The sequence below is a fragment of the Chelonoidis abingdonii genome, chromosome 5 (genome assembly GCF_003597395.2).
Source record: "Chelonoidis abingdonii isolate Lonesome George chromosome 5, CheloAbing_2.0, whole genome shotgun sequence".
NCBI classification, from domain to species: domain Eukaryota; kingdom Metazoa; phylum Chordata; order Testudines; family Testudinidae; genus Chelonoidis; species Chelonoidis abingdonii.
In genome coordinates, this window is record NC_133773.1 from 103,043,082 (window position 1) to 103,056,345 (window position 13,264).

General features: G+C 39.6%; 1 protein-coding gene across 2 annotated transcripts in view; it reads right to left on the bottom strand.

The window, feature by feature from the left end:
- The window catches only part of DTHD1 (death domain containing 1), a 41,791-nt gene extending 31,665 nt beyond the window's left edge, over positions 1 to 10,126 (bottom strand). The window contains exons 1-4 of one of the 2 annotated variants that reach the window (XM_032771721.1): positions 9,715 to 10,126; positions 2,954 to 3,782; positions 2,120 to 2,450; positions 1,151 to 1,330 (exon numbers count right to left, since the gene is read on the bottom strand). In XM_032771721.1, the coding sequence (XP_032627612.1) occupies positions 1,151 to 1,330; positions 2,120 to 2,450; positions 2,954 to 3,782; positions 9,715 to 9,997 (1,623 nt within the window). In that variant the 5' untranslated portion in view covers positions 9,998 to 10,126. Of the gene's footprint in view, positions 1 to 1,150; positions 1,331 to 2,119; positions 2,451 to 2,953; positions 3,783 to 9,710 lie in introns of both variants that reach the window. The other variant, XM_032771722.1, reaches the window with a different exon arrangement.
- Positions 10,127 to 13,264: the final 3,138 nt, after the last annotated feature.

The window sequence follows — 13,264 nt, forward strand, 5'->3', positions numbered from 1 at the left end:
TCGGAGCTGGTCCGGGGGCAGAGCAGAACGAGGTGGCTTTCAAACTGCCAGCCAAGGGCTGGCCAGAGCTCCACCACATGCCCCCCCAAACATTCCTCGTGCCCCCTAGGGGAGCACGCCCCACAGTTTGAGGACCACTGACTTATAGGGAGATGACTCTTTTTCACTTCCAGACTAGCTTAAAGGGAATATATCTGAGCAGAGAAAATTTGCCTACAAAATACACCACTGCTTGACCCAAAGACTTCATGCACTGTGTAGATTTTTTTAATTATAATAATTATTATTATTGTTGGAACAATCTTGTTTCCCAGAACATAGCAAGCATATAAATAGCTACTGCTTCATTTATATCGGCAGATGATATGTTTACTATGACACTAAATGGTTTTAACAAATGTTATCTGTGTTTTTGCCACCACTCAAAAATGAAGTGACTGACCTCTTTCAAATACATATTGGACACTTTCATATAAAGCAGCAAGAACGTCTGCATGATTCTGCTAATGAAGTTATTATTATTCCTCAAGGGTTCTACTCTGTAGCAAGGCTAATCATGAAAGTGAGCAATTTATTGTAAGTGGCCTTCTTAATCGTCTCAAAATGTGAAGTAAAAATTAACACTGTATTTCTGTTCTTACTCCATGCTTAAAATGAAAGGATCCATTTCACATAGTTTTGACTTCCTTGTTCATAGTGGTGAAACATCCACATGTAAAGCTGAAGTAGGCAGGCTTTTTCCAGGGGAAGTTTACAAGAATTGTAGTGGGTTGGAATCCACCTCTCCCTTATAGGCAGATGTCAGACAAGTGTCACATGTCTATCTGACTCTTATCCCTGCCCCTGAGCTGGATTATGGACTGTAACCCACACATCACCCTGTGCACTGGATCTATATAGTTGTGGATGTTCTGTCAAAACTTCCCTATCCTCCTTTCAAGTTGGGGTTGACATGAAACCCAGGACTGTTATGCATAAAGGTTGCAAAGTCCCCCTGAATGTCCACTTCATAGCCACTCAGCTGTCTATGCAGTGGAACCACAGTAATAACACTGGTTGGAGGCCTTCATCATTATGATGGGTTTCTCTTTGGAACTACTCATGTGACATGGACATGATGCGAAATAAAATATGAATATTTCACACTTACCTTTAACTGCATGGTCACTGGAGAACTGAACGTTTCTGGAGGGTAGTAGAAAGAGATTCTAGAATCCATGCTTAGCTTTTGTGAGAGCCCTTTCTTTGGAATGGTGAATGTTTCTTTTTTTAAGCATGATACCACAGAAAAAATACCAAGCTGGCAAATTTTCACTTCTGCAAAGGCCCCCTTTGTGGGAGAAAAAGGGTGTTACAAATGTGAGTAGACTATCATTTCCAGTGGATGAAATAACTATATTCCGAGAAGTAAAATGAAAATAAATTCAAGGTTATTACCATTTTGAGAGCCTAGTTCCCTACTGTGTTACTCCGGTAACTTTCAATAGTGAATAAGGCTCAGCATCATTAACACGATTGCCATCCTATGTTTAGTATGTGGGAGGTGAGTGTATGAAGATATAATTGTTACTCTTCTTTAGGTTAAATGCAAAGTAATCTCTCCTCTGTTTCATTTACCAAAGAATTGTCAACTTCACACAAATGCTCACATTTAAAACAAAACAAAACTGTAGACTCATCTGTATTCTGGGACAAAGTACTTCTCCAATTAATGTTTCTGAAGAGATGTTAATTGGTGAGTTTTGTATCCAATCAACCATGGGGAATCTTGGAGAGAGACATACAGTTTAGTCTAGAAAAAGATCCATGCTGAACCAAATTATGCTCTGAGCCACCTGAGGGAGAAGGGGAAGATAGGCAACTTTAGGTCACCTTTATGCCTCCCTGTATTGGGGGTTGTTCTGAGGGAGTGAATTAGCACCTGAATATTGAGACACCTAAAAGTAGTGGTCACCTTAGAAAATGTGGGTCTTTGTGTTTAGGTAACCTTGGCAATATATGAAATTCATGATGGAAAGCGTGGCTTATTAATCACTGCTTTAATTGCAAAATTTAACTCAACCTTAACTGTTCAACCACAATAGATCATTTCATAATACTCAAATAAGAATTCACCAACCTTCTGGTTTCCCTGGCACCCATCAAAGGAAATGGGAGTTAAGTAACTTGATTGAAAATTCATATCAGTCACCTTCACCATGATGTCTCGATAATTTCCTCTGTAGCGTGCAGTGAATGGGATTGCAATGTTGATAGGAAAGGGAATTAGTTTTCCATGGTCTAAGCATGCAACACTGATGACATTGCTGACCAGCTCCTCAGAATCTTCCACCACCAGGGAACTCATGTCATTGATGATCCTGCATGCTAAATTTTCTAGAGTGATGGAAGGTGCTGTAATATAACAGGCAACTTCAGGTTCAATCTTACCACTCACTTCTGCTACAAATCTGCAGAAAAATACACAGTATTATTCATTGGGCTTTTCTTTTTTCGACCTATATTATGTAAGAAATAAAGCAATTAATGTATGCATTTCATATATTTTCATAATAAATACATCTAAATTATTCACCTATCTTTTCATTTTTTTATAAAACACAGGGAACTTATCAGTAATGCCTTGCATTAAGTAGCAAGTGCATAGGACCTAGAAAAATATAAGTGACACTGATTAAAAATTTGTTACAAATTATTGGAAAGCTGCCTAATTTTGGGACCTGATCCAAAGCTCATTGACATCAATCAATGAAATCTTTCTACTGATTTCAGTAAGTTTTGAATCTGACCCTTTATGTGCTCAAGATTTCAGGAAGCTACATTAAAATCTTCAATGCAGGGTTACATTTTTATTAAGTGTCCATACTAAAGGGCGAACTGCCTTTTATGCATCTCCAATGGCTGGAGTGTATGCAGAGGTGTGTTTACAAATAGTCAACTTTTGCATACTTACTCTTTGTTCATCCAGGGACTTGATCTTTCCACTTTTTCTGAATCAATTGTTGAAAGATTCATGGCAGGTGTATTCCATATATTCTCCAACCTTGTAGACTCAATTGTATTTTTTCTGTTGCTCCCAGTAATCTCATAAATTTCCTCCTTTTTGTTGTCATCTTTTTCTTCTTCACATGAATTCTCTGTTGGTTTGTGATCTTCATATTCCATCTGAGTTGGGGGTTCTTCACTTACTGCCTGTTCTTGATCAGAAAGATTAATTACAGATCTATCACAGATGTCTTTGGACTTTCCAGATACAATTATATCATCTCCATTGCTCCCGGGAACTTCTTGAAAAGCTCTGTTTGGGCATTTCTTATTATAAGATCCTGCTCCATGACTTTCCTCCTTTCTGTTGTAATCTTTTTGCTCTGTATGTGAACTCTGTAGTAGCTTGTGATCTTCATTTTCCATTAGGTTTGGGAGGTCTCTGCTTACTGCCTGTTCTTGATCAGGATTTTTTTCACTTAATGATATAGCAGTTTCTTTTTCCACTGTTTTGTTTTCACTTGGCTGGACTTGGTGAATGTTTGGACTTTTCCTTTCATTCATGGGAGAAGTTACCTGGAGTGGCTGACTTACACCAGCAGATACTTTCCCAGAATGTGTCTCTCCTTCACACACAACTATTTCATTGAAAACATCTTGAACAATCTGGGATTGAGATTTATCATCATGTCTGCATCTAATATCATAAATTTTGTTTTTTGCCTCTTGAAGATGTGTAACTGTATCCAGAAAGATTTCATTTATTTTTTGAAGACAGCTCACAAGAGTGATGATCTCTAGAAAAAATGTAATTAATTGAATGTCACTGTGAAATATTAGTGATAGTGTGCAAAAAAAGTCAATACATACACAAGAGATACGACAAGGTGAAGTAAGACATTTTACTGGACCAACTTCTGTTGGTGAGAGAGACAAGCTTTTGAGTCCCACAGAGATCTTCTTCAGGTCTGAGAAAGGTACTCTGAGACCTTAAAAAGAGCTCTGTGTGCCTCAAAAGCTTCTCTCTCTCACCAACAGAAGTTAGTCCAATAAAAGATATTACCTCACCCACCTTGTTTCTCTAATATCCTGGGATCGATATTCTTTCACCTTAAGAATAAATGTGCTTGCTTATAGAGAGCTGTATGGTAACTTGTAACTGAGGGTGATTATGCTGTTCATAGCCTCTAGAGAGAAAATAAAGCATGGGTGCTGCTCTGTTTAGGCAGTCTGGCTTGCTGGGAATATCACAATGTTGGCAAGGAACTTTGCAGCCTGGAAAAGCCCCTGTCAAGAGGGAGAGAGATGTGTGTCTCTACCCAAAAGAGATGTGACAGCTGAGAAGCTAAAAAGCTTATCACACCAGCTCAAGTCTCGAGTTCTGGCAGGTGTCAGTCCTTCAAAACTCATAACTGGGTCTTCCTTGTGATTAGAAGTTCAGAACCTTCTCAGATTCAGAATCAGAACAACCATGAATATTTCAGTCTTTCCTTTGCACAACTTGGGCCTTTCTGGCTTCATGTATAAGGTGATCAGCAGACAATGGCCCACTCCACAGGGCATAGTTTCAAAAGGCTGGGTTTGATTTGTTGGGTTTTTTTTTGGCATAACTGGAGGTGGGGGATTTACATTCAACTCCCATTAGGTATGCCCCAGTTAAACCTTGGGCCTCAGATCTTGGCCTCATATACAAGACAATCAATAGACAATGGCTCACTCCTCAGGGCATAGCTTCGAAGGGCTGGGTATTTTTTAATAACCAGAAGTGAGGAATGTGCATTCACCTCCCATTAGGAATTCACCAGGAAAACCACTTAACACTTTTTGTTCCAAAAGTACATTCTCAGGCACATTGTTCAATACAGTCTTTTGAACCCCCGGGTCTCACATGTGTCACAATTCCATCCCTCGAGAGGTTACATACAATCCCAGCTCACAATAATACGTAAACCATGCATGTAACACAATGGACTCCAAAGATACATAAACTTAATTCAGTAAGGCCTCCCAAGCACACCACGGGAAATTGCCATATCTGTCACAATGTGACCTTATAAGAAAAATGGATTATTTTATTTTCCTGATTTGTCTTGTCTTATGCCCTTTCCTGAAAATACTTGCAAAGAAAAATGTTCAAGGATTGTAGAAGTATTACTTTTATAGCAACCCTCAAGCCTTTTGCTGTCAACTCTGACGCAAATGGAGAGTTTTGGAACTGTCTCTCCTCATTTATCAGATGCATTACAAACCTCTAAGAGCATTTCTCAGCATATTTCTGTTCACTACTGTGTGATACTCACAGGCTTGTTTTTGAGGTTAAATCCAGTGCAAGTCAATACAAATAAAAAAAGCGACAGATGAAACACCATATGCAACACTTACCACTTGCAAAAGATTGAGAGAGAGAGGAGGAAAGGACACCAAATAGGGTGATTCTCTTCTGAATAGAATCCAATGACTCGCATTCACTGTTCCTTTTTTCTCACCTAATGAGTAAGCTGTCTGGGTAAATCAATACCTTATTTTTTTCTACATGAAAAATAATTTTATTATATGATAATGTTATTGGTGTGATGCTATAGATTAGATGGGCCTTACCTTTCAGTTCTCGTTTTCAGTGGCTTATATCCAAAAATTACATTTTGGAAGAATGTTTTTTATATTTGTACTCAGCCAAGGAATTAACATTTGACAGATCCAAAGAAAATGTGTTTAATGTTTGTTCAATTACCAGAGTATGAAAAGTATATATTTTGTATTGCTGAAGTTGGAAAAAAATTGTGCAGATGCATTTTTTTCACTCTAGCAACTCTAAAATGGCTTGGATCTGAGATTTCACTCTTCAAAAAATATAGATTTCAATAAAGAATGAATGCTTTCATAATGTGGAAAAAATAGCTGCAGAATAAAGAAATGAAAGAGGGTATATAGCATGATCTGCATGCACCCTTACTGGCTCAAGTATGTGCAATTATGGGGCTAAATTGTGCATGTTGTTTGCTAATGTAAATCTGAGCAATTCCACTGGCTTCATGAGAAATACTTTGCATTTACAGATTTACTAGAAGAATTTGGTGCATGGTTTGTACAGTAAACCTAATCCATTCAAGATATCTCACCTTATGGACCAGCTAGAATATACTTGGTAAGGGAACAAAGGGAATCCCAAAATGTCCCTAAATATCTCTATACCATTCTGACCTGAAAAGGAACTTCATTTAGAATAAAGTCCGATTCTCCTGTCCCGACTTCCCCACTTTTCCTTGAGTGCTCGACCCCCTCCAACCCCCGGTCCTGCCGCCACTTCACCCCTTCTATGAGGCCCTGCCCTGCCTGTTCCCATTCCTTCCCTGCCCCCATTCCAACTCCTTCCCCAAATCCCACCCTGGTCCCGCCTCTTCCCTGCCTCCTCCCCTGAGTGTGCCACTTTCCTGCTCTTCCTCTTCCCTCCTGGAGCATGCTGAAGCTGCCAAACAGCTGTTTGGTGGTGGTTGAGTGGGAAACACTGGGAGATAGGTGGGAACATGGCATGCTCAGAGGGCGAGGAGGAGGAGAAGGAAGTGCAGGGGGTGAGGGAAGCTTCGCTGCTAGTGGATACAGAACACCCACTAATTTTTCTCTGTGGGTGCTCCAGCCCCAGAGCACCCACGGAGTCAACGAGTATGGTCCCTACTTCATTATCTACACTAGCCATTTCCAGCCCATCAACACCAGGGCCGCCCAGAGGTTTCCGGGGGGCTGGGGTCTTCAGCAGCAGGGGACCCTTCCATTCCAGGACCCACTGCCAAAGTGCCACGAAGAACCACGGCAGGACCCCCCCCCCCCCACCGCTGAATTACCACCGAAGCAGGACCCGCCACCAAAGTGTAGCCGGTCTTCAGCGGTAATTCGGCAGCGGGGAGCCCCCGTCGCAGGTCTTCAGGGCACTTCGGTGGTGGGTCCTGGAACAGAAGGGCCCCCCGCTGCCGAATTACCATGGAAGACCGAGCTGCACTTCAGCGGTGGGTCTCGCTTCGGCGGTAATTCGCTGGTAGGGGGTCCTTCCACCCCAGAGCGGAAGGACCCCCCACCGGCGAAGACCAGGAGCGGAAGAAGCTCCGGGGCCCAGCCCTGCAAGAGTTTTCTGGGCCCCCTGGAGTGAGTGAAGGACCCTGCTCCAGGGGCCTCGAAAAACTCTTGTGGGGGCCCCTGTGGGGCCCAGGGCCTGGGGCAAATTGCCCCTCTTGCCCCCCTGCCCTGGACAGCCCTGATCAACACACCATCAGAGGCACAACTGATTCCTGACCCAATGCCCTTGCAATATCTGCAACTGCAACTCAGCCAATATGTAAAGGTCAGGTATTCTGTCCATTTATAACAGAAAAAAGTGATTTTATTTATATGTATTTTGATTTGTAATGTAAGTGTCTAGTCTTAAAGCTCTAAGCACTTCTACCATATGTAAAAAAAATCAGTTCATACTGTAACTCACAACAATTAAAAATTAATACCAAGAAAAGGATCCTATACTGACAAAATTATCAGTTTTGGGACAATCATTCTGAGAATATCCCAATGGTCATCTCAGGAACATGATATGGGAGGAGCTCAAGTGTGGTTTCAAGATGCCCTACTAGGGTAAAAATTCCTATTGTATTTGAGGTAAAACAGAATAAGAAAGGCAGTGGGGGATGTGCTCCATCCCTTCCACTCTTTGTCCAATACTTTCTCAACCCTCAGAGTAGACTCCAAAAAAAGCACTTGAAAAGCTAAGGTGTATTCTTCTCCCTCACCCACTTGGGAAAATTGCTGACAACATGCAATTAAATTATGGGATTTTTTTAATTTAAATTCATCATAATCTCTCTCACACATCAGACACGTGTATATGGTTGCATCTGGTACCATATGTGGGGGAATCTACATTTTGGATCCTAAGTGTATGGAGAGAGGGATTACAGAATGGATGGATGGATGGATGGATAATGGCGCTATGAGGAAGATGATTCCAGTTGCATCTGAGATCCACTTGGCGTTACAGAGAAAGGGAGCAGTAGCAGGATACAAACTCACTTCAGGGGTTTAAGCAAAGAGTTAATACTGCTTATATCACCCGACAAGGCTCGCAAAACCTATTGAGCAATCTTAAAAATATTTAAGTGACCAAACTGTTACCTAATACGATAAGTAGGATCCAGAGCATAAGGTTATTACAAAAACATCACCATGGTTGCCCCACTACAGCAGAAACTGTTTGCCTGCATCTAAGTGGTTTCAATTGGTGTGTTATTTGCTAAATAAAGTTGCAGCCATTAAGCCATTTCACCTTAAATTTGTCTCATATTTTCCTTACAGCCTACATGTGAGTTTATGTACAGTGAACATGCATATTAAGGCTTTAAAGCTGGCACTAGATATAGTAATACAAAATATTGCTACAGATGCCATGAATATTACATATAAACTCCCTTTACCTGAAATTTGGAAATAAAAATGTAGATTTTTATTTGAAACTTTCAATTTTCCCCAATTCCATTTTTTTCATATATTCTTGAGCCATTCTGAAAACTGAGGTTTGTCTATCCTATGTATCTTTGAATTTCCTGACATGTATGTGTTTAAAAGCTGAACCATATCAATGCATAGTAATTTTAGACTATTCACCAACATTGTATTAAAAGAGCCTTTCCACATGTTGTTACAATGTTAACCTTAAAATTTCCTTCTGTGCATTTTTTTTAAAACGTGATCACTTTAAGGACTATGCTTTCCTTGTTTTTCTGACCTGAGATAACCCAGTTTCAGAATACAGTGGCAGTCTATGTTTAAGTGTCTCCTAACTTCTTAACTAACTCGTTGTTTTATCTGAAAGAGAGACACTTTGGAAAAGAATCTTTTTGGAAAAAGAGAATCAGAGAGTTCTGAATGAACGAAAAGTAGCCAATACAGATCACATAGACATAGTTAGGGAAAAACCAAATTGTAAGCAGATCTTGTCTCACTAGAAAGCTCTTGTATGATCTTGGATATCTTACAAAAACCATAGAGCTACCACTCATAACTACAGGCATAGCTGAAGATCTGAGTCAGGAAATTATATCTCTGTTTCTCAATTCTGGTGCGCTAAACTAAAATATTATTTAATGCGGAAATTGTATTTTCTGCTATATTTTGCTAAATATTCTTGAAGTGGTGGGATTTTTGGGAGACTTTTGGTTTGCAAAACCATGCTATCCTTTGTTCAGGAAACTATTTTTAATGTGAATCCCACACTAAATCACATAATTGACCCATTAAATGTAAATTTGTGTAATTAAATACTATTAGCAGACTAGTTTAACAGTGCATTAAGAAGGGAAAAATCTAGAGTAATTTAGTTTCCTCAGGAAAGATTGGAGGAAGACATTCTGGTTTGCTTGAGCTGTGCAGGACCAGAGGGCAGAAGACCCAAGAATTAGCCCTTAGTTGTTGTTTTTTTTAATACAAATCATAATGCAAAACGATATAGACAAGGAAACTTTATATTAATTAAGTTTAATTCATTATTCTACATAGAAACCTTTTTTTAGCTCACTATATCTTCAGAAAAATACACTGAGAGAAAAAAAAAGTAAAATATATTCTACTGAAAGAACAAATATTGAAGTTCCAATGAATGTAAAATGTGACTTCACATGAGTGTCAGAGGGCAAAATTTGTCTTATTATATATTAAATAAATTCTCTTTATGTTAAATTCATCTTTACTTGCCTTGCCTTGAAACCAGTTGCTTGTGTTTGCTCTGAAGAGTATTCAGTAGCTGGCAGGTGTCTTGTAGGATCTCTGTATTGTGTTGTAACTGTTGGCTGAGGGAACTGCTGAGCTGTTGCATGAGGAAGGTCAATCTAGGCACATATTCTGCTGTAGCTTCATTATCTTGAAGGTCACTCTTTAGAAGTGTTTCTCTTATCATTAGGTTTAGATGCCAAATCTGTTCCAGTACTTGACTTGGTTTAACTGTACCAGGTGTTAGCTTACATTCAGCTACTTCCATTTTTAAATATAGAAAATATTATTGTAACTTCTCACATTCAGAACACTTCCAAAATATTGTAGCTTCTGTTTGTAACTTAATCAGGGCATAAGAAAAATGTTGCATCCTAGTCCTACTGAAAAATCAAGTACCTAGCTCTGAAACTCTGAGCTTGATGTTGACTATTAAAAAGTTACTAGGTGACAAAAAGGAGTGGCTTTCCAGGAACTGAAAGGACTACTGCACAAAGAGATATCAGTGTGTACCAAACTGATTTTAGAACATAAGTGTGGCAAGATTATATTACTGGAGTATACAGCAGTGGTATGATTTTCAAGCGATCTGAGCACCTGCACTTCAATAAAAAAATGTTCAATAAAATAAATAAAAAATAGTTCAGTGAAAATTGTCAACATCTCTGAAAATCCGACCATAAATTTGTTTGTGATTTTGCAGTGTAGAATGTGGCTGGCATATCTCTATGAATGACCTCAAGCTCTTGAGAACAAACTGACATTAACTATTACAAAGAGTCCCTAGGCATGCCAGTTCATAAATTTCAAGTGAATCCATTTAATTTATAATTGTGTTTTATCAGTTGGTGGGAAGGGGTATACCCTACACAGGCCCTGAATGCAGACCTGAGAGATCAATTATGTTATTTACTGAATCTGCAGGGTGAGCCAGGCTTAGCTGAATATGAAGCCTAGATGGGTAGGAGCAGGCTGGTTATTATAAAGAGAGGACGTTTGTAGCAGAAGAGGGGTGTGGATAGATAGGGAGTCTGCGGTTACTCTCTGGGAACACAGAGGAGGAAACAGACATGGAAATCTGAGGATTCTGAGCCTGAAAGAAGTGTCATCTCAGAGAAGCTGTGGGGAAGAAAGGTGGGGTAGGAAGAAGCCCAGGGAAACAGCAGCAAGGAGTAGGATTGTGGAGGGTTGCTGGGCTTGGACCCAGTGTAGAAACACTCGAAGTCCTGAGCCAAGAGGGTAAACAGACAGTGGGGCCCGGAGTTGGGGCTGAAGACCTGCTCTGTTATGCTGGAAGGGGAGGGCTACCTACACAGTGACCTAGCTAGATGGATGAATCATGAAGAGAAAATGAGGGATCATGTGTTAGTAACTGACAGAATGGGGTACCAGATGGGGCAATAGCTAATCCCACATCCAGTCATGAGCAGGTGCTCTGCAGGAAGTGAACCCTTTTACAGTTGGAGATATTGTAAAGATATTCTGGGGTCTAAATAGCCACACATCTGGTAACAGTACTGAGTTTGAAATATATACTTAATGGCTAAAAAGATCTGCAAACACACTTTTCCAATAGCAGTGAACATGTAAGAAAAAACTGAAGTACTAACATCTAAAGCTTCATTTAAAACTGTAAAAACTGAGTAATAGTAGTGTGAAGCACTACTGTTCACTTGTATTTTAACTAATACCAAACCATGAAGAGTCAACAATGTCTCTTCTACAGGGGAAAACTGTCCTTATGAGAACCTATGCAAGATAGTAGGAGAGCTGAGGAGTGCTGGTGACACTTGAGTCATCCTGCTGAAGCAGAGCAGCATGGCTGACGGTAGGGAATTCCGCTGTGGGGAGGAGGGAATATGCTGCTGCTCCTTCAAAGAAAAAGGCAGCCTATGCCTCTACTAATGTGTGCTACAGAAAACGGGTCCAGTTGAGTATGTTTTTAGGTGGCTAGCCTGAGCCTCTGCCCATGCCACCCTAGGTACAGTGCTGTTTTTAGCATGCTAGCTCAAGGAGAGCTAGTGCAGGTAGTCTACCTGAGCTGGAAATCACACCTCTAGATCAAATGTAGATGTACTCTAGGTTCTAATCCAAAGCGTACTGAAGTCAGTCAAAAGATTCCTGTTGACTTCGGTAGCTGAAATCCTGGCCTCACTGAAATCAATGGCAAAACTTCTATTGACTTAAATGGGGCCAACACTTCACCCAATAAGTTTTAAATCCAGATCTAGCTGAACAGTAGTGGACAATACCCCTAAAATAGCAGATTGCTAGTTTTCATAATTATGGAGTTGGCTACCACTGTAACCCTTGGTTCTCCCTTAACAGTAGATTAGACTTCTCCTATGATGTTGAATGGGAAAGAGCGTCTCTAATCTCCATTAGTGCAGCATACGATAGTGCTGGGTTTGACCCATAATGTATATTAAAGACTTATCAAGTATGTCTTATGCAATCATTCTGTATGGTTTTCTTTATAAGAACTGCTATTAATACAATTAACATAGCCCCAATTAGTTTTTTTTAATACTATTTCAGTATAAAAGTGAAGGAAAATTTCACACAGGGGTATTGTGGGTATTAATTAGGTAATGTCAGCTCAGTACTTTGAGGATGTCAATCACTGAGTGAATGCTAAGAATTACTATTAAATGTGAAGTCTCCTTGATCAAATTGAAAGGACTGACTATAATGTAAAACTGAAAACAGCAGTGATACTACATTGAAAAGGAAAGCTAAATAAATCATAATAGTTTGCTTGATTAGGCTGACAAATGTGACACTAACATTCAGAAAGATGTAAGGTAGTCATTAACCCATTAGAAATTCTGATTATCCAAGGCTTAGTTAATAGCTGTACTTTCAATGAGAGGGATTTGGATAGGGAGAGCAAGAAACAGTTTCTATGATAGCCATACAATGTTATGCAGATCAGTCATATTTTGTTAGACTAGAAGTGAATGATTTCCTCTTCTGAGACAAAATTTTAGGAGGTATAAGGAACAGGATGGGGAAGAATACAATGCTATTATGTAGATCAATGGTGTGATGTCATCGGTGCTACTGGGCCAGATTCTCAAGGGTGGAAATCGATGTGGCTTCCTAGACTTCAACTGAGCAATGCCAGTTTACATCAGGTAAGGATCTGGGTCTATTGTGTTAACTTCTCCAAAATATGTTGCTTAATTAGTGGGTGTTCAAATATGATTGAAGAGAATAGTTGTTACTTTTTAATGTAAAAAAAATCAGGGGTGCTGGAACAAATTGTAGGAGATCTTATTAGAATCTGTAATCTATCATATCCCTCAGAAATGACAGTGTTACATATACAAGTTCTTCCAGAACGTGGAGGCTTTGAGATACCTAATGGTTATTGTCAAAGAGTTATACACCCAACTCCTATTTGAATTAATGCATGCTACCTTCATGAATTCCCTATGCATATTTGGGAGAATACATAAGTTAACTTAGAAAACACATTTATCTAAAACCCATTCAATAATGCAAGGTGAAACAATTTGTTTTTCCAATATGT